This window comes from Mytilus californianus, unplaced genomic scaffold (genome assembly GCF_021869535.1).
Source record: "Mytilus californianus isolate M0D057914Y unplaced genomic scaffold, xbMytCali1.0.p SCAF_12, whole genome shotgun sequence".
Classification (NCBI taxonomy): Eukaryota; Metazoa; Mollusca; class Bivalvia; order Mytilida; family Mytilidae; genus Mytilus; species Mytilus californianus.
The window spans coordinates 59519142-59541918 of NW_026262604.1; the positions used below are offsets into that span (position 1 = coordinate 59519142).

General features: G+C 34.4%; 1 protein-coding gene across 1 annotated transcript; it reads right to left on the reverse strand.

Annotated features, from left to right (window-relative positions):
* Positions 1-3033: 3033 nt before the first annotated feature.
* On the reverse strand, positions 3034-22675 carry LOC127722120 (ficolin-1-like). The gene is made up of 7 exons (XM_052228963.1): positions 22315-22675; positions 20843-20933; positions 15820-15927; positions 14506-14639; positions 10399-10495; positions 8838-9002; positions 3034-3686 (listed from the first exon to the last, which is right to left on the reverse strand). Exons 1-7 carry the CDS (start codon positions 22666-22668, stop codon positions 3451-3453), a joined length of 1185 nt encoding a protein of 394 aa, XP_052084923.1. The 5' UTR covers positions 22669-22675; the 3' UTR covers positions 3034-3450.
* Between the last annotated feature and the right edge of the window lie 102 nt (positions 22676-22777).

Consider the following 22777-nt stretch of genomic DNA (forward strand, 5'->3'; position numbering starts at 1 on the left):
ACAGATTTTGTTATAGACTTACATTTCTTAGACAGTACACATTAAGAACAAAACACAAAATCTTTCCTTCAAATGTCGAAATGAACATATCAATCAAACATCGTCCATATCATGATGACAACATGTTATTTAGACTACCTTGCACTGGACCAGCATTCTTTCTCATCTGAACAACGTTAGTATGCCATAAAAACAACAGTATATGTAATGTTCATCAAATGTCTGGGTTTACTCGTTATCTTACAGCAAATGACGGAAGAAAATTAAAATTGATTTCATTGAAAAAACCTATGAAGTAGTATGTGCAAACCTACAACCTGTCACAAACTGTTACACAAATATTCTTATATATGAATAAAAGGAGATGTTAGAATGTTTTGATGTTTGGAATACGTCGATTAGACATATAAATGTATGAAGATGTGGTATGATTGCCAATGAGACAACTCTCCATCAGTCACAAAATGACATAGAAGTTACAAACAATAGTTAACCGTACAGCCATCAACAATGAGCAAAACCCATACTGCATTGCCAGCTATAAAAGGCCCCGAAAAGACAAATGTTAAACATTTCAAACGAGAAAAATAACGGTCTGATTTATGTACAAAGCAATAAACGGATATAGTACAGAACAACAAACGACAACCACTGAATTACAGGCTCCTGACTTTGGACAGAAATATTCAGAATGTAGCGGGGTTAAACATGTTTGCAAGCGCCTAACCCTCACTAACCTGGGACAGTGGTGTAACAGCACAACATAAGGACATAAAAACAAGTTATAAAAATTAATTGAAAAGGGCTTAACTCATCAGAATAATACAAAGCAGAAAAACAAGTAACAAAACCACAGACCGGATGTGGCAGGGCATTTATACATCCCCACAACAGAAGAAACCCATCTAACTACGGAAAAGCTTGATTTTGGTGGGCCTGATTATTAGCTACCATACGCATCACGGCGGGAATTTTGGCTTTGGTCACGATTATCCACACAGAGTGTTCTAATGTTTAGACGTTTTTTAAGATGTTAATTTATATATTTTTTATAGGTCAAATGGCCCCCATTCTCCCCCCTCTTTCCACTTGAAGTAGTTCCTTGTGCCTAAATACATTTGTCAATTTATTTGAAAGTGAAAATCATTTTGTTTGTTTGAAAAAATTTTGGTAATTTTGATTTAAGGAATAATATCAATTACATAAATGTACTGCGAGAAAAGGTCTTTGTTTCTAAAATCGGTAGTCACCTTGACCTTGCAAACAGGTATTCCTCGTCCCCCAACACTGCATGATAATAGTTCGTAGCAATAATTTCATGCTTTATTAATAAGGCATTTGAAAGTTATGAGTCGAACAAGAGTTTGCAATTATTTGAAATGGGAATGTGCTTTTTTCATTTTTGTGACTCGACCGTTTAGTAATATTATTTTACAAGCTTTTAGTCTGTCATAACTTTTGTAAATTTAAAATTACGTTTAAGGCCTGGTAGACAGAAGATCAATGCATGCTGTGGTGATGGGTTAAAATTATAAAAAAAAAATCATTTATATCCGGCATGTCAATTAAATGTTCCGAGTCGGACACGACTCTGTACATTCTAATATAGTGATTTAAAGTTTCCAATCTTTTATGGTAATATACTTTACAAAGCACAAAAATGTCAGTATTCACCTCAAAACTAACAAAACCTTTAAACAGACTTATTAAGAAGGGATATAGTTACGATACTGTTGTCAGGTCAATAAAGATTGCATATTTTGGCTTTAATAATGATTCACTTATAGGGTCTTTGCATCGGAATTAACACATTTATTCTAAAACCAGTTGTTGGCATGACACGGGTTATGTTCTTTTCATATATTTTATGACGGTATAATACTAAAACCCTAACAGGAGGGATTGTGCCTGATATTCATATGATGAAGACATAATCTTTCAATCAGTTTAATTGGGGTCTGGAGCTGGCATGTCAGTAACTGATAGTAGTCTGTTGTTATTTATGTATTATTGTCATTTTGTTTATTTTCTTTTGTTTCCTATTCTGACATCGGACTCGGACTTCTCTTATTCTGAGTTTTACTGTGCGTACTGTTGTGCGTTTGTTTTTTCTGCATTGGCTAGAGGTATAAGGGGAGGGTTGAGATCTGAAAAAACATGTTAAACCCCGCCGCATTTTTGCGCCTGTCCCAAGTCAGGAGCCTCTGGCCTTTGTTAGTCTTGTATCATTTTTAATTTTAGTTTCCTGTGTATAATTTGGAGTTTAGTATGACGTCCATTATCACTGAACTAGTATACATATTTGTTTAGGGGCCAGCTGAAGGACGCCTCCGGGTGCGGGAGTTTCTCGCTGCGTTGAAGACCCATTGGTGGCCTTCGGCTGTTGTCTGCTCTATGGTCGGGTTGTTGTCTCTTTGACACATTCCCCATTTCCATTCTCAATGTTATCTTGTTCGTGCAGACAGACATTAAAAATTGTTCGCAACACAAACTCATCTTAATATTCATAAACACTACTATGACATTCAAATGATCCGAACATGAATCAATATGCACACAACAAACAAACTGAGTGATTGTTGCTCAGTATAAAGTTTTCTATGTTGTGTTTTGTAGACTGTTGTTAAGTCTTTTTGTCGTTTTTTATTTTGTTTTTACCAGGACATTGTCAGTTTGTTTCCGCATCATGAGTTTGATTATCCCGTTGTTTTCTTCCGCCTATCTTGTATATATTCCTCTAAAATCCTTTGAGTTTGAAGAAGGGTTATAATAAGTAAAACATTCAGTCACCCTGCTGTATTTGTTCACATTGATATATAGTTTCAGCTTTGAATTCAGTTCAGCAGTTGTTACAATAAGGACCGATAATTTCAGTGGTCTTGTTTAATTAATTTATGTTTTTCTAGTATTGCATGATATTGTTACCTCAAATTCATTTACCTGTCTCAATTTTTCAAGCAGACTGAGACTGACCTGCAAGAAACGATCCCACAAATAAGTTCAAATTAACTTTGATCACAAAGATGGGGAGAAAGTTATGATTCAATCATGTAAAACATGTAAAATGAGGAAGGAGATTTCAAGAGTCCATTAAAACTGTGTATCATACTGACCTGTTATAAAAGTTCCTCATTTTCTTTTAATCAATGTATATTTGACAAAATGTAAAATTGGTAACATACTATTTTTTGAATAGTTCACTCATGTCAACAAAAATATAGTATTTTGATTATTTGAATAGAACAGAAATCCACTGGTAAATAGCAGAGTCGAACTGTTTTTTCAAATGATTTTTTGTTGTTATTGAGTGTCATTTTAAGATTGAGCAGCGGTTGTGACCTATGTAATGTTCTGTACTGTGAGTTACTCATGAATGATTTCTATGCTCTATGGAACATCATTCTTGTCGATATACAATGTTCTGTATTGTACGTTACGCATAAATGATTTCTATGTTCTACGGAACATCATTCTTGTCGACTTAAGAGAGTAGCGATGTCCTCTCCATTGCTTCCAATTAACACCATCAGCAAATGACGCATGCGTTCCGCTCAAATACTGACCATTCAGGTTGCTATTGTGACAAGCATTGTACCACCATGCTCCTTTATAGTCCTTTGAACATGTCATTTTGTTTTTATCTTTAGTTGAAAACATCTGTCCATTATGATGCGCAAGCGCATCTCCTGTAAATTATATTGATTAAAGATAAGAGGACCCGCAATGTTATAGCAAAAAATGGCAATCAATAAGTTTATTATGAACAATGTGTAAATGTCATCAAAGATAGCAGAATTACAATTTAAAACACCAGACACGCGTTTAGTGAAAATAAGACTCATTAGTTGCGCTAGAATCAAAAGCTAATTTATTAACGCTAATATTGCAAACCATCATGCAAAGTTTACTTTAGACATTTTGTCAATTCTATTTAGTTCCTTTTTTCTATTAAGGTCTACAATGAACGAAATGTTTGTTTTAACAATTTGCAGTTCATAACATCATGTGCATCTATTAAATATAGAATTAAAACATAGACGGTTTTTATGGTTAAGTAAAGAATCTCTCTTCGTTTTAAGAATTAAATTGTCTCGTAATTTTGGCTTTCCCAAATTTTGTCCTCGAGCGTATCTGGTGAAGTTCATTCCAAAATCATGTGTTGTGAATCAAGACGTGGTGTACATGAGGTAATTTACTGTATATTCCAGAAACCCTTGCTGTACATATTTACAATATTTAGTAAAAGTATCAACTTTAGTGTATGAGGCTTTGAAACTGGTTAAGATCGAGATTAACCGTTTGGTGGTGAATACTAAAAAGTTTATATTTTTACCTTGATCTTATATTGTTTTTATACTGCAGCTAAACATAGCTACAAATATATTCGTCAATTTATTTTCAATCATTGAACGAACCCAAGATTGTGAAGAAAAGTGACATGATTTCAACATTGCACGAAAAATCCATTTGTTTCTATATTTAGACACCAGAAGTGTTATATCTGCCTTATGAAATGTATCCAGAAAAACGTGTTTTAGGCACGGTTATTTACTGTATGTTTTAGAAACGTGTGTTGAACACACGGTTATCACTGTATATTCTAGAAACACGTGTTGTACACTGGCTATTTACTGTATATTCAAAAATCAAGTGTTGCACACACAGTTATTCACTGCGTATTCCAGAAACACGTATTGTACACACGGTTATTCACTGTGTACTCAAAAACACGTGTTGTGCAAATGGTCATTCAATGTGTAGACCAAATACACGTGTTGTACACACGCTTATTCACTGTGTATTCCAGAAACACGTGTCGTATACACGGTCATTTACTGTGTTTTCCAGAAACACAAGTTGTAAAAACGGTAATCATAATTCATTTTTATAAAATTACGAAACATGTAAGCTTGTGTTGTTACCTTACAGTGACATTCAGTTGAAGAATGTCAATAAAAATACTCTTTGTATTTTTCAAGTTCTTTTACGGGTCTTCTGTCATTAATTGACTCTAATTGATTCCTAAATTCTTTCCTATCCGTTATGCTTTTTCAATAAATTCTACATTTTGTAAACTAATATAATAGTACTTGATAATTAAGTAGCTGATGTCGTAACATACATATTACCATCTATGCCGTTAAGTGTATATGTACAGTGCTATCGGCTAATGTGACGTACTTAAGAGTTATTGAGTGTGATGATAGAATCACTAGACTATTAAAGTTTGTTTCGTGTTTAAATTGCTGTCTTCCAAATTGTATGTACATTTTCATAATAAGTATTCCAAAATTCAAACAACATATACTGAAAAGTGACATATCCCACTGTTTAATGCAATGTCAGATAAAAGGTTAAATTGACGCACCTGTTGGATATACTTATTGTTCCGGAATCTACTAACATAAACTTGGCCGACTTAAGAAAGGGCATATTAATAAATTAAATATCAAGCCGATAACTCAATAGACAACCTTGAAAATCCCACAGCTACTGTAGCATTTTTGACAAAACCGATCATCAAGTCACAGACACCATTAGACTCACCAAAACACTAGCACTGAATATTAAGACCGGATGTCAATAGTTAAAAAAAGACGCTAATGTTTCAACTGTTTGAGACATCATAACTTGGTTGATTGTAAGTCGAACAAAACAATTAGAAAATGTCAGAAGCGTCATCACACGAGTTTATGTTAAGCAAATACACAAATAACTAGTAAAGACAGTGTAAACGTAAGTACCATACAACACAACGCTCTCGCCGCACCGTTCAAAAATTACATCCATACGGTAGCAAAATTACCGTATTTATAAGGAATAAAATTCGCTTATCCAATTACTCAGTCTCAGTATTCGCGATCATAGGAGCCGACAAAAACCAGCAAACATCTATGATGAATTTAATGATCTTGAGGGAGACAGAAGAATGCTACCTGGGGAAGTTTTGGAAGATAAAATCACTTGTTAATAAACAAATTGACGAGAAGACAACGGGAAACAAAGAAGTTCAAGATTAATATCCGAAGACATGTATAAGTAACCTTGACAACAAATATTTAGCTTCTTTACCCTGGAAAGAAAATCGCCCACCTTTACCTGCTAACAAAGAGTTTACACATCACACAACAGAAAACGTAATTAAACGACTGAAGAAGGAACCGCATTTATTACAGAAATAGGGAGAAATAATAGGTGAATTAAAAAGAAGAGGGTTTATAGAGAAGATTAGTGAAGAAATAATAACACGTAACATAGTGCACTAAATATCGCATCATGCCGTGAAAACAGAATCGTCATTTACAACTGTTTTGATAGGTTTTAACTGCAGCTATAAAGCAAGACCAGAAACGCCTTGTTTAAACGACTGTTTAATTGACAAACCGCTAGATCTTAACGATTTAATAGGAATTCTGTTTATTTTCGACAAATCAATTTGCAGTTTCAACATATATTGTAAAAGCGTTTTTGAATGTTGGATTAGATGAGAGAGTCCGTGATGTAACGAGATTTTTTTGGTTTTTCCTATCCTACAGACTCTTCAAGTCCACTTTCAGTTTACCGATTCACATTCGTTATATTTAGAGCTACCTGTTCCAGATTTATATTAAAGCAAGTTGTTTAAAAGCACCTGAGTAAAAATGCATGTAAATTGATTGATGCTATACGGAAGGCACTTATGATGACAAGTTTCAAGTTTTCCAACAAAGAGACAATTATTATTAGTACTTTGACCCATATCGTACCTTATTTGCAAAAGCGGAATTCAATTTACACTCTTGGGCATCAAACACGAAGACTTTATGAGATCGTGCAACGTTAGAAGATGTTCTTGATAACGAAAAACTTTTAAAACTATTAAATATTCAAATTCAAAACCAAAGTGCGCCGGGTACAGGGTCAGGCAACAAGAGAATTACACAAATCTGATGACAGAAAGAAGTAGTTACATGTGTGGGAGGGAAGAATATAACCAAGAAACAAGACCTCTGAACATCCCCACATAAACTACTATACAACTTACTGAATTTCTAGACGCAAGCATGCCAGATTTTTTCTGATCTGTTGAGGGAAGAGCCCCGCACGTCGTCGCCAATGAAACCGCTGTTAAATGAGGAACCACCGTCTATGGATGTTATTCCATCAGATCAGCTTTTTGCAAAATACCTCTCACCTGTCAATTCACCTGATACCTCTACAGTGACATTGAACCAACAGATTTTACCTCATGTTTAACCAACTTTCAGGAACCAGCAGAACCATCATCTTTAAATTTTAACACACGTATAACCAACATTCAGGACATAAAAATTTAAACACAAATATATCCAAAATTCAGGACATTAAAATTGTTAACTTAAATGGAATACCCACCAAGAAATGCTTACTTTTGCAAAACAGGATTACCTGGAAATGGAGGATACTTTGATTACAAAGCATGAAATTCTAAGACAATCTTCATTTAGGAATTATTAGTCCGATAACAGTATGGAGTACACTTCCATTTATTCCAAAAGACATTTATTCTAGGTTTCACTGATTTACTATCAGGAAGTCGTTATCAAAAATCATGATTTCAGATAATGCCGCAACCTATGTAGCTTAGGCACAGAAATGAGAATGTTGTACAAAGTCACTGTCATTAGATGGACAATATACTTCGTGTAGAACATAATGGAAGTTTATTCCGAAACGTGCACCATGATACGGCGTTTGGCTAGAAAGAAAAATAGGTTTCACTAAAAACTGTATTAAAAAGTTCTACGAAAGGCATTTGTAAGTGTATGTGTACTTGAAACTATTGTCATAGAGGTTGAAGCTATAGTTAACGATCGCAAATTGACTAATTAGTCATCAGATCCAGTGGATAATTAACCATTGGCAAGTCTCTTATTTACTTTATGGTAGGAGAATTACGACTTTACCATACGCAGAAACTCTAGATTACAACATTGAGGATTAACAAAACTTAACACACTCATTAGCAAATTTACTATTACAGAATCAAAGTCGAACCATTCAAAGGTTTTGGACAAGATGGAAACGTGAATACCTCACACCACTTAAAGAACACAATCAAAACAATGGAGTAGACAAACAGAACATTAATATTGCTGAGGTCGTACTGTAGCATGATGAAAGTTCAAGAACAACAATTTAAATGTAGGGATAATCGACGAATTGATTCAGGACGAGATGGATTTAACAGATTAGTTTTTTACAGACTAAAAATGGTATAATGTCTAGACCTATTAGCAAGTTATATCCATTAGAACTGACATCTCATGAATACACAGGACCGTGTGATGAAATATTGTCCGCAAGACGATTTAATACCGAAACAAAAGAAAAGATAAAAATGTGGACCAAAGGAGACCGTCGGATGTGCTTACTGTAAACCATTTATCAAAATTTTATGGACCGTTAACTGTTTAATGATTTAAATCGCGTTTATTATAGACTGCGAAATATTTACTTTATTCGCGTGCATTATGAAAGACAGTTAAAAATATTCAATGTTTTGTATTTATCAGAAACAGTGATTTCAAAGTGAAACTTTTTTAATTCATTTTCATTTTAATTCGTTTGTGCGCCCCTAGAATTGTCCGGATTGCACATACTGGTATGAAATGTTCGCGCTACCGCTTTTAATGTATACGACGTCACCGCTGTTGTGAAGTTAACTACTTCTGAGTTCCAATACAAGTTTTGGAAGTAGACGTCTTTCTTACTTATCATTAAATTGTGTCCAACACAATCCACTCTACGATACCAATGTTCTGGAAAAGCTACATCTACAAAAATTATAACAACTATTGACAATGTGTTTTTAATACCTGCATCTCCTGTATAGTCACTGTATTGCAGCTTGAATCCAGAACTTTCATCGCTTATGGAGAAATGGGTGTATTCAGCGTAACGATGATCTCCGTCAAAATCCTCTAATTCGATTCTGAGAGTAAAGGTGCCTTGGTTTGTTAATAGATGTAAGTATGTATTACCTGAAAATAAATGGATTAGAATTATAGTGTTACAATCAAGCTTGTAAATCCCATAGGTAATGTAAACCCTACGATTTTTTTTATTTTGTTTGCCATTTCAAATGAAAGCTCTCAAATATTGTGTATTTTTGGCTTACCAAATTTTGGTCTCCGATATACTTGATTAAGGTTATTTTATATCCCCTGTTGTGACATGCCTAGCAAAATCATAGTTTGGGTGGAAGCCACTGTTAGTGGACTGCCAGTCCCCGGTTTTACCTCTGCCCATGGGCCTGTAGTCAACGCTTCGGTAATTGCATAATTCAAATGGTTTGTTTTGCCGGTATGATGACCTTAGAAGGTTTCGGCTGTTTTGTTTAGTGGGTACTTGACGTCATGATCTCTAACTATAGTTTTCCATTCGACCAATACTATTGGTACGATAAAGGTTATGAAGGTTTTGAAATGTACATATTAAACAAGTTATAAAGTACAGTCAAATCTGCTCTAAATGTCTCCTCTTATAACCGAAATCCTGTCTTCTTTTCCTGCTATACCTAATACATTGTAAACCTTAAATGTACTATCATCTCTCTTGTAAGGTCAGTTTATTTGCTCCCAGGAAGACCTTTACTGGCAGGTTCGACTGTAATGTGCAAATTCTAATTTGGAGTTTTGATTGCAATTTTCGGGCCTTTGAAATTTAATGTTTCAATAGGCAATTCATCTAACCAAAAATGATAAGCGGTCAATCTTAATAAAATATCGTCTGACGAGCTGTGCTACGCTATTAAGATTTGTAATCAGATGCTTAACTTTTCCTTCACAAAGTGTTTTTGTTCATATTGCAAGATCGTTTTCAAGAAACATTAAAAGTTATTAGGCATTAGTACTTAAAAAATTGACATATTTCACTAGCTAGTAAGATGAATAAACTGGTCCCCTGTCCTTTATCTGTTTGGCTCTGACAGCAATGGTTACTCAAATACCCGTGGGTTTTAAGGGAGACTACCAGCCTATTAAAATGAATTAAACGTGTACACGGGTATTTGATTTGCATGTTATTGACAAATATTAAACACAATCTATCACCTGATATGTACAATGGGTATAAATCTGTTAAACAAAATATACGGCTCCCCAGTTTTTGGAACCGTTCCTGTCGACAGAACTTAAATAAAAAGATCTATTCTGCATCTTATAGACCACGAGAAGGAATATGATTTCTTGTACATGTATAGTACATTTTTTCTTAACTACAGAACAATCTAGAAATGTTCGTTTTCCTATTTTGTTATCGTCGATTGTACTCAAGACTAAACCTCTGACCAGGTATGCCATACATTCGTTTTACTTGTGTAATGTATTTTCTTTGCTAATACAAATTGTAACTCAAATACGTAGACATACAGCCTACCTAGCCAGAATTCGTCACTCATATTTCCAAATCCTAGTTTGTAAGAATTCCAATCCCTGTAAAAATCAACATTGCCGTTCAGTCTTCTCTGGAATACCTACAATATTAAGATAAAGTTTGATGGTCACGTAACATGGTTTTTGCAAAAACTTATCATATAACCGAAACAGACATAAACGATTTTCTGAGCACTCGTAGAGACGTGTTTTTGAGCACACGACGACACGTGTATCTGAGCACACGACACGTGTTTTTGAGCACACGACACGTGTTTCTGAGCACACGACGACACATGTTTCTAAGCACACGACGACACTTGTTTCTGAGCCAATCGTTACCAAAGTAAGTAACCAATTAGCGAACCGTCAAAAACATTAGCTACATGTATCTCCGAAAAAATAATCTCAATAGATGTGGATTGATTACAGAAATGGGTACTTTCATGTTATTTTGGTCGTTACCATTATTCTGATAGTCAGTCGTTAAACTCCAAATGTGAAACCCACTTAGAAGTTAATGCTTGGCATTTGTCAGATTTGTTTTCTTGTTGTTTTTTTTTTATTTTTAAACGCACATAAAAACCTTATGTAATTTCTACAGATACAATGGTTTAAATGCTACAATGAGATTAACTCGAATGAGTCAGCGCCCTTTCCAAATGTAGCGATCGTTAGTAAATCGGAATATAACGAATGGATGTGTCGGGATACCATAATATGTGTTTTGCTTTGTAATTGAAATTTGTGTTATGTCACTTTTAATCTAAACACTTCATTACTGAACGCTTGCACCCATGCGTACAGATTTGCATATTCAGTCAGTACGTGATTATTCAATAAGTGTTTGATATTCGATATTTCTTTTTACATATTTACTTTTTGTTCTTCCGATATTTTAACATTACAAAATAAGACAATAGGTGTCAAATAAAGTCTAAAAGCATTAATAATTTGTATCAAGTTGAGACCACGTGTATACATATGACTTCAACATATCATATTGTTACCAATTAAGAGATATTTTCTCATCGTTAAATCAATTTAATTACTAGTATAATGAAAGCAGTTTTGTCAATATATACATTGTATAGTGTCATTACCTCCCAGTCGGGATGATTTCATGGAAGACTGAATACTTTAAAATTGTCGTAGTAAATATAAAAAATATTTTATTGTGTAAATGGTATTCGCATAAAAATATAAATTGCATAACAAATAAATGGACAACTTTAATTACGGACGGAAAATACCACATTTAAAGATAAAAAAAAGCAGATAAACACAATCAAGGTATTGAAATTGTCATTATCCAATGAGAAATTATAACCAAATTTGCAAGTTTTTTAGTTCACTGCCATCGTTGTCTTTGATTAATCATTTATATAAAAATAAACTGTTGACACAGAAATATGTCTCGCCTTTCGGCATAAAAATAAAACAAAAAACGACAATCTGAAGGACACCAACATTGCTAATTAATTCAGTCACTGGACCATAATATAGATGTACAGACAGTAATGAAACTTTATAGAAAATATCGTTTTTTATTTCTAGTAGTTCCTATCAATATAACGTAAGCAGAAAAACTAAACATTGAAAATTGCTAATTATTTCAAAGTTGCTGGACCATGTCCTAGGGGGCAGGGCCTAAAATAGCCGTCAAAATGTACTGATAGTAATGCAAATTATACATAATATCGTTTATCTATCACAAGTAGTTCTTAAGAGGCAAGGTCCGAAATAGTTATCGAGCTGATATGAACTGATAGTAATTCGACTTCATCCAAAATATCATTGATCTATCACAAGTAGATCCTTTCAAACAGACTCAAGCAGCAAAACTTAACATTGATTATTGATAATTAATGCAAAGTCACTGGACCAGCCCTAGGGGGCAGGGCCTCGAAGTAGTCATCAAACTGATATCAACTGATAGTAATGCGACTTCATACAAAATATCATTGATCTATCACAAGTAGATCCTATCAATATATCTTAAGCCGAAAATTTATCATTGAACATTGCGTATTAATTCATAGTCACTTGGCCATGTTCTAGGGGACAAGGCCTCAAAATAGTCGTCAAATAGATATGTACTGTTAGTAATGCAACTTTGTACTAAATGTCAATGATTTATCACAAGTAGTTCCTAGCAGACTAACTTAAGCAGAAAACTTAACAATTGTTGACGACGTCGCCGGAGCCGTCACCTGAAAAGCAATCCCTATATATGGCTTTCCGCGAATTTCGACGCAGGCGAAACAATAATGAGATGTGGTATGATGTCTATTAAAAAGGCACTTGTCGCTGAGACAAAACTCAATATACCTTTACAAGTTAATCAACGATAATTAACAATGTATATTTGTTAGAGACAAGTGCGTGTGCTCAATTTTCATAATTTTCAGAATTTTTACGTCAAATTAAGGGCTTTTGAATATGATTCAAAATACATAAAAAGGTGGTGGTTTAGAATATGCCCCAATCTGAAGTCGTCGTATCTTTTTAAAGAAAGTTTTTGTTATCGAGAATTTCACTTCTATGTAGTCAAAATTATTGTCAGATCACGCATACTGCACTAACGAAGTCAAAATAATTGTCAGATCAGGGATAACGCACTAACGAAGTCACACGTATTGTTAAAGCGCTCATACTGCACTTACGAAGTCAAAATAATTGTCAGATCAAGGATGCTGCACTAACGAAGACAAAAATTATTGTCACATCAGGGATTATGCACTTACGATTACACATATTGTTAAAGCACTCATACTGCACTTACGAAGTCAAAATTATTGTCAGATCAGCGAAAATGCACTTATGATGTCACAATTATTGTCAGGTCACAGATAATGCACTTACGAAGTCACACGTATTGTCAGATCACACATACTGCACTAACGAAGTCAAAATTATTGTCAGATAAGGGAAAACGCACTTATGAAGTCACAATTATTGTCGGATCACGCATTTTGCACTTACAAAGTCAAAAGTATCGGTAGATCAGGAATATAGCAATTATGAAGTCACAACTATTGTCAGATCACGGAAAATGCACTGATGAAGTAACAGGTGTTGTCAGATAACGGATAATGCAATTACGAAGTACCAATTACCGGATAATACACTTACTTCCCGGGCTTGTTTTGCCTATCATGATTTCCTTGATAGAGGGTTGCTCCTCACAAGGAAGCTATTAAACAAAAAGTTCCAAATGGTGAAGTTGAAATCATCCCTTCGTAAATTTTACGGACGCCATCACGAGTTGGTTAACCGTTATAGAATAACCGTTTCACAGATAATATCGGATATGTTCCTTATGTCGTAATTACAATCCACTTCCTTTTTCACCATGAATGGGACCTACCGAATTAGACCATTTACCGAATTTGTTATAACATGAGCAACACGACGGGTGCCACATGTGGAGAAGGATCTGCTTACCCTTCCGGAGCACCTGAGATCATCCATAGTTGTTGGTGGGGTTCGTGTTGCTTAGTCTTTAGTTTTCTATGTTGTGTCTTGTGTACTATTATTTGTCTGTTTGTCTTTTTATTTTTTGGCCGTGGCGTTGTCTGTTTGTTTTCGATCTGTGAGTTTGACTGTCCCTCTGGTCTTTTTCGCCTCTCTTTTTATGAAGACACATTTAATGTCAGATCACGCATACTACACCTACGAAGTTAAAATTATTGTCAGATCACGGAAAATTCACTAACGAAGTCTCTAGTATCGTCAGCTCACGCACAATGCACTTATGAAGTCACAATTATTGTCAGATCATGGATAACGCACTTACGAATGAACAATTAGTGTCAGAACACAGATAATGTAATTAAAAAGTCACAATTATTGTCAGATGATGGATAACGCACTTATGAAGTCACAATTATTATCAGGTTACGGATAAAACACTTACCAAGTCAAAATCATTGTTAGATGCCGCGTTATACATCGTAATCATTTCACTCCCTTTTTAAGGCAATGATACAGTAAGTCGTACCTAGGACTTTTTTCCATAATTGTGAAAAATCTTTAAATTTTGGAAAAAAAACTTTAGATTTGAAAATGGACTATATAGGACATTTGACCACTAACTAAGAATACTTACTGTCCAGCCGCCTCCATTATCATTTACTTCACAGAGTACATTAAATGTACTGTTCATATTGATTTGGTATATACCCGTTTTGCAGATTGGGCTTTTGAGATCTGAACAGTCCATCTTAACATCACATACATTTACTAAAAGAAATAGATGTGTTCAAAGCTAGTTCGTTATCTTAGGAATGTTATACATGGAGGCCTTGCTGATTAGTCAAAACAGAGTGTCAAAAATTATAACGCCAGGGAAATTTCTAATAATGTATCATCGTAAGTAATTCCGCGTGTGAAAATCTAAAGGAATAATGTATTTGTTCTTACAACCATATGAAAAGTATGTTACGTGGTTGGCTGGATACGACAAATATGACAGAATATAGAGCACCATCAAATAATGCAGAGTATACTTATTGAACACATACAAGTACTGATTGATACTATTTGATCTTAATTTCCATTTCTCCTTTAAATAGCAACATATTTTCTTTATAAAGCTTTTTGACTCAGCTTGTAACATGAGCTTCCTTTTATTTGGACGTGATCAAACATATTTTTATCAAAAAGCTACTTCAAAGTGTTCTATATGCAAGGCAAATCAACACAAAATAATAAATTATTTTAATTGTGTTAATTAAAGACGAAAGTGCTCTAGGTCCTTGTTGTGCCATTTGTTTTTTTTTTACTCTGAACAAACTTTCTATTAAAAGCATTCAAACATATACATATAAAAGTAAACGATTTCAATTTCATGACCTTCGAAATAAAAGTGACCAATTACGGACTTTCAACAATTTCGAAAGACACCAGTTTTTGGTTTGACCGTATTTACCGTTATATTTCCCCTCCTGCAGTAAGGAGGGTTATCTAACAATATTTGAAATTCATCCGGGGATTTTTCCATCAGAATGGTATCGTCAGCAAATAATATCAAATATATGAGACAACCATTAAGCTCATGAATGTTTCATATTATTTTCCTTGTTGTATTTGCTCGTATCCCTATAACCTATAAATGTATGTTATGTCCTTCTTGTGAAGAGATTAAAGTTGAGGGGAAGCACGTGTATATTACGGTCATCATAAAATTGTATGGATAAGAGCGATAACAGATAACAGAACTAATTGAAAACAAGTTGAAGTAATAAAGAAAATTTAATGATGAATACTTAAATACACACACACACATACACAATTGATAACACAACTAAAAACGAGATCCATCCTTCTAGCGCCTGTATACTGGAGTCAAGCTTTCTTCACTAACCTAATCAGTCACACAAAAGGGCTTACAACGAAAGAATTTAAGAATAATTTAACTTACTGTCACAGTGAGGACCAGTCCATTCATCCGGACACGTACATAAATAGCTGTTCACCTGGTTACGACAAATGCCTTCGTTTGCACAAGGCTGCTCATCGCATGGTGCTCCTGTTTGTGGATAACATCGGTATTATTATTTAAACTTTAAAATTTTAATTTTAATGATTAGAATTACTATACAATTCGTTTTGATTTATTGGGAAAACTTCTATCAACATTTCTGTACAAATGACCAGGGATCTGAATAATCAGTAATTTAAAGAAAAACCCGTTCTCATTTCATTTTATTTTATCTCGTTTATGGCAATCACTAAATACGACATACCAACAGATTGTTACTTGCATTTAGTAACTCTAACGTTTCGGAACCCCGGATATATCCCGATTTGGGCGGGTTTTTGTTCTTTGTCACATTCATATTTACAAGAAGAGTAAAGTATCAAACATTCAAGTTGATTTCAAAGTCGTTCATACAAATACAAGTTTACATAAGGCTAGCTCTGTACAGCTTTCAACTGGTTTATCTTTTGTTTTGTGACCATTGACGAATAAAAACGTTGATTAAAATATGCATATACTGCATGAAATATAATTTGGTACATGTATGTAGCAGTTTTGTATGTCAGAAATTAGTCCAACTGATTCTGTACGTTGTTTAAAAATTTGTCACTTCTTACAATATTTAGTCATATTGATTATAGTGTCATAATACTGCTAAAAACGTTTCTTCTTCGGAATAAGAAATAACAGTTTCGAATAAAACTTTATACAAATAAGGTGTGTTGTGTGATTTTTAATGACACAACAAACAACCAAAGGTAGAAGTTGTAGTGACAATATTATACGGTCTCTAGTGGAGAGTTGTCTCTCCGGAAATTATACCACATCTTCCTATTTTCATATTTGGATATGGGTTTAAAAGGCCGATGATGAAAAAATTCAAAAAACACAAAATTAAGAACTAACAGCCTGATTTAAACTAATGAAAATACACGAAAAACAATTAAAACAAACGTCCTCCCACTACGACCACTGTGCTGGCGGTTCATTTTTGGCTTAGGAAAGACACATAAAGAATGCGGTGGGTTATACATATGTCTTTGAGCGCTCAACCTTCCCTAACGGGGACAATGGTGTAACAGCAATGACTGATTTATTAGCGTACGTTACTCTTGATTTATATCAGTACAGTATCTTTGAAAAGAGGCAGCAGAGACCAAAAGGACAATCAGAAATCATTAGTCGAAGTAGAATCGAAAATACCAAGGCAAAAAAAAAAAAAAAAAACGCAAACAAGTCTAGAAAACATTACAATTGTGATGTATGCATTTTAGCAATAATATCAGTTTGATTATTTGTTTATGATGGGAAGCCGTACACTAGTACAAATGGTAACACAAGAATCAGTCATAACACTTTAAATTATGTTTGAAATGGATTAGTTTATATATTATTTTCAAATAAACTACGTTCAATAATTTTCTAATTGCGTATTCTCAACGTTAATAAGCTAACATCACTATATTGATTTATTCGGCAATGAAAGTATGTATTGAGCTGTTAGTCAAATCAAGCACTGAAACATTAAATTTAAAACATGAATGGATTACAGGTTGAATAAGTTACTTTTGACTTGCTTCAGGAAATTTTGTTTTTTTTAATTTTTTACACTGGTAGCGATTTAGATCTTGATATATTGTTTAAAGTGTTTGCTGAAAAAAATAGTCAGAGAGTCAAATTCGGATTAACTGATCCTTTTGAGGGAATGAATACTTGTCCAGCTTAGTTTGAGTAAAATATAATATACAAATTAGAAATTCAGGTACTGTATTGCATTTCAATAACTTCATTTCAGTTTTTTTAAACATCTTTATAAATGTAAATCGTAAAATCGTTAATACCCTTTGCTCTTCATTGAGCAATGACATTTTATGTCCTCGAGGGAACAGCAGAAATCTCTAATATTGTAATTGCTGTGATAAAACATTGTCTTCAGCAAACTATCTAAAGACACCTGTAAATTGTTGAAGATGGAGTGTTTTTTTGTTGTTGTTCTTTGGTTGTCAATGACATGACCCACACATTTTTTTTTTATTTCTTGCAACCACAAAGTCATCAGCTAACACCATTACCTCAACATAATCAATGAAGGATATTTTCTTATACAAACCAGAAATACACCATCGATGAACAAATGAGTTTTTAAATTTAGGATTAAAAACAAGTGACAGTTTATCATATTTGAATTGTAGAAGTGAACATTTCAACCACGAGAATGAATATAGGGTGCATGTGAGCAGGATAAAATAAAATGTATTTGGAGGAAACAATATCTATCAATGAAAAATCGCTTTTTTCTGCTATTGACTATTTATTTAGTGCTAATTTCTATTAGCAAACATGGTAAGGTCAATCGATCTATCTACTGTTGAAGGTTGTTGGTTGTTCAATTAGAAACTACATTCTTTAGGCGAATCTACGTTTTTAAAAGGGATGTGTCTCATCTTAAGTATTTTGTTTGATGTTTTGTAAACTTTTTGTTTGCCTTATCTTTTTTTCTTTTGCTCTTTTCTGTCCTTCTTCGACATGTGACTTTTATTGTCCCTTTGGTTACCACTGAATTTGACAGTTCCTTTGGTGTTCTCTGACTTTAACTGTCCCTTTGGTTTCCTCTGACTTTTACTGTCCTTTTGGTTTACTCTGACTTTTACTGTCCCTTTGTTTTCCTCTGACTTTTACTGTCCCTTTGGTTTCCTCTGACTTTTACTGTCCCTTTGGTTACCTCTGAATTTGACAGTTCATTTGGTGTTCTCTGACTTTTACTGTCCCTCTGGTTTCCTTTGACATTGACTCTCCCTTTGGTTTCCACTGACTTGACTTTCCCATGGGTTACATCGGACTATTACTGTCCCTTTGGTTTTCTCTGACCTTATTATCCCTTAGGTTTCCTCTGACTTGACTCTCCCATTGGTTACATCGGACTATTACTGTCCCTTTGGTTTTCTCTGACCTTATTATCCCTTTGGTTTCCTCTGACTTGACTCTCCTATGGTTTACATCTGACTATTACTGTTTCTTTGGTTTCCTCTGACTGTAACTTTCACTTTGGTTTTCTCTTACTTGACAGTTTATTTGGTGTTCTCTGACTTTTACTGTCCTTCTGGTTTCCTCTGACTTTTACTGTCCCTTTGGTTTCCTCTGACCTTTACTGTCCCTTTGGTTTCCTCTGACTTGTACTGTCCCTTTGGTTACCTCTGAATTTGACAGTTCCTTTGGTGTTTTCTGATTTTTACTGTCCCTTTGGTTTCCTCTGACTTTTACTGTCCCTTTGGTTTACTCTGACTTTTACTGTCCCTTTGTTTTCCTCTGCCTTTTACTGTCCCTTTGGTTTCCTCTGACTTTTACTGTCCCTTTGGTAACCTCTGAATTTGACAGTTCCTTTGGTGTTCTCTGACTTTTACTGTCCCTCTGGTTTCCTCTGACTTTTACTGTCCCTTTGGTTTCCTCTGACCTTTACTGTCCCTTTGGTTTCCTCTGACCTTTACTGTCCCTTTGAATACCTCTGAATTTGACAGTTCTTTTGGTGTTCTCTGACTTTTACTGTCCCTTTCGTTTCCTCTGACTTTTACTGTCCCTTTGGTTTCCTCTGACTTTTATTGTCCATAGGGTTACCTCTGAATTTGACAGTTCCTTGAGTGTTCTCTGACTTTGACTGTCCCTCTGGTTTCCTCTGACTTTTACTGTTCCTTTGGTGTCCTCTGACTTTTACTGTCCCTTTGGTTTCCTCCGACTTTTACTGTCCCTTTGGTTACCTCTGAATTTGACAGTTCCTTTGGTGTTCTCTGACTTTTACTGTCCCTTTGGTTTCCTCTGACTTTTACTGTCCCTTTGGTTACCTCTGAATTTGATAGTTCCTTTGGTGTTCTCTGACTTTTACTGTCCCTTTGGTTTCCTCTGACTTTTACTGTTCCTCCGGTTTGATCTGACGTTTACTGTCCCTTTGATTTCCTTCAACTTCATTCTTCCCTTGGTTTCCTCTTACTGTTACTGTTACTGTCCCTTTTTTTTTTCCTCTGACGTTTATCAATGTTTACTGTCCCTTTGGTTTCCTTTTAATTGACATTTCTCTTAGTTTTCTCTGACTTTTACCGTCCCTTTGGATTCTTCTGACTTTTATTGTCCCTTTGGTTTTCTCTGACGTGACTCTCCCTTTGGTTGCCTCTGACCTTTACTGTTCCTTTGGTTTTCTCTGACTGTTATCATCCTTTTGGTTTCCTTTGACATTGACTCTCCCTTTGGGTTCACTGACTTGACTCTCCCATGGGTTACATCGGACTATTACTGTCCCTTTGGTTTTCTCTGACCTTATTATCCCTTAGGTTTCCTCTGACTTGATTCTCCCATTGGTTACATCGGACTATTACTGTCCCTTTGGTTTTCTCTGACCTTATTATCCCTTTGGTTTCCTCTGACTTGACTCTCCTATGGTTTACATCTGACTATTACTGTTTCTTTGGTTTCCTCTGACTGTAACTTTCACTTTGGTTTTCTCTTATTTGACTCTACCTTTGGTTTCGTTTGACTTTTACTGTTTTTTTGGTTTCCTTTTACTTTACTTTCCCTGTGGTACCCTCTTACTTGACCCCCTTTTGGTTTTTTCTATTTTTTTCAGTCCCTTTGTTTTCCTCAAACTTTTACTATTCCTTTTGTTTTCTCTGAATTTTACTGTCCCTGTGTCTTCCTCTGACTTTAACTGTCACCTTTGTTTCATATTATTTATTCATACTGTTAAATAACTATATATAGTTTTAAAGCTGATCGAAAAGAATCATAAAATATATATTATATGATACATGTTTTGACGAACCACAGAGGCATTTCTGCCTTTTAAGAAAATCGAATATTGAATAAACGTTGCACATGTAAAATAACCAGTAAAGATCAAATATAGAGCAAAATCCAGGCTATGTAGTGGGGAAATAACTCTTACTTAGAAAGACAGTTGGTGTTTAATTTCACTTACGAAATGATAGGCAAACGTATCTATTCATATCCAATGGAACACACTTTTCACGCTCCTTACAAGGATTGGTAGGCAAACAACTATCTCCATCCTGAAATTATAATTAAATAAAGAAAATCAGGACTGTTAACGTGTCTAGGAACAAAAGATTTTTTTGTTCTATGATTAACGTCCAGTGCAAAATGATGACAACATATTATAAAAGATTGTACATTCATATACATTGTAGATATATACATAATGATTTTAAAAGAAAATTTGGTTAATCTGAATTATTTCTCAGGCATATGTACTTCGAATTATACAACTATGTGGCGATTACCCAAGAATTTTTAAAAAGTCATTTATTAGTGACTGGGAGCTGTTTGTCATGCTCTTACAGAAATTTTGTCATCAAATCTTTGAAAATCTTAATGTAATTTTCAAGATGAAGACCAACAATACAAGTCCTCTCTCTTTGATACAATTGTTTGTTCAGTATTTCATGAAATTCTCATAGACCCTTTTTAACATAGATTTTCTTTTCCAATATGGACAAAAAATCTAGTAACAAGTAAGCAGTGTCGTGAAATACATTTTCGATGATACTTGATAACGAGCGATCGCGTTGCAAAGTTACTTTTGTCTGTTCTCTATGTATATCAATGTTAGAATATGTGTATATTGATATTAAAATGCATTGCATTTTGCATGGACCATACTTTATCCCGTCTGATAAAATAATAGTTGCTTGCTTGATTTTCAGTGGCAATTTATTCGTGCATATTCAGGACGAGAACATATTACAAATTGATGCAATAGGTAGTTTCTGAAAAGTCGGACGACCGGGATGAAGGGCTGTAAAATTTGGACACCTACTAGAAAATAAAGATATGTTGTATATGAGCAGACATTTGACTTCCACGAGCCACCTATAGACCCTCAGAGAGTTGTTGCATTGGATCTTTGACGTGCATAGAGCGTGCCACGCAATTTCTATTTCTCTCTATAAAGCATATATAATTTAACGTCCCATTACGACCTGACATGTAGCTGCAAACGAATACATCCCGCATAGCTAAGTGTTACTGCAGGAACGGGAGACGTCAAGGAATGATCATATTTTTATACCCCAGTCAACTGCTATGGAATAAAGAATGAGATATAAGTATAAATGCTTTCACATCAATGTTTCGCCGCAATATAGTCTTTGGTGTTGATCCGGCGTAAAACAAACACCAATCAATCAGTCATATAAATGTTCGTCTTAGCTATTCAAATGAACAGCAGATTAAACAAAGTAGGCGCCAGACACTGTAATCTTCCTATTACTGTTGTATTGATTTTCCTTTACTACTACAACACGACAACAACATCCATCAACTACTACTAGATGTTCTTCTTCTACTTCTATTACTACAACTGCTTAATAATTAAAACAAAAGTAATAATATTAAGCATAATGTAAACTAAAATCGGAATAAAAATCTTACCAAAGTATAATTGTTTACATCAGCGAATGAAAACCCTTCACTATATTTTAGTTGGTCTCCTGGTAAGGATAAAGACAATAATTGGCAAGTCAGTGTATCTCGTCTGTAATTGACACCACTACAACCTTTATAATGCGTACATTCCCAAATACACATGTTTGGTCCTCTATTTTCAATTGCGAAAATCACATGTGTGTCCATCTGTTTGTTATTCTGAAATAAAACTAACACGAATTGCATATTAAATGTTAGTGTCACGTAAGAAATTGCAACTAATTTAAGTGTAAACGAAGTGAACATCCTTCTTCGTTTTGTTTGCAAATTATTATGAAAACCGTTATTGAAAAATTTCATCAATACTCTTTTTGGTTAATTATTGATACGGATAAAGTAATAAAGTACTACACTCGTACGTCAATGTTAGAAAATTTTCTAATTACCTAATTGTATAGAAACTTTAACC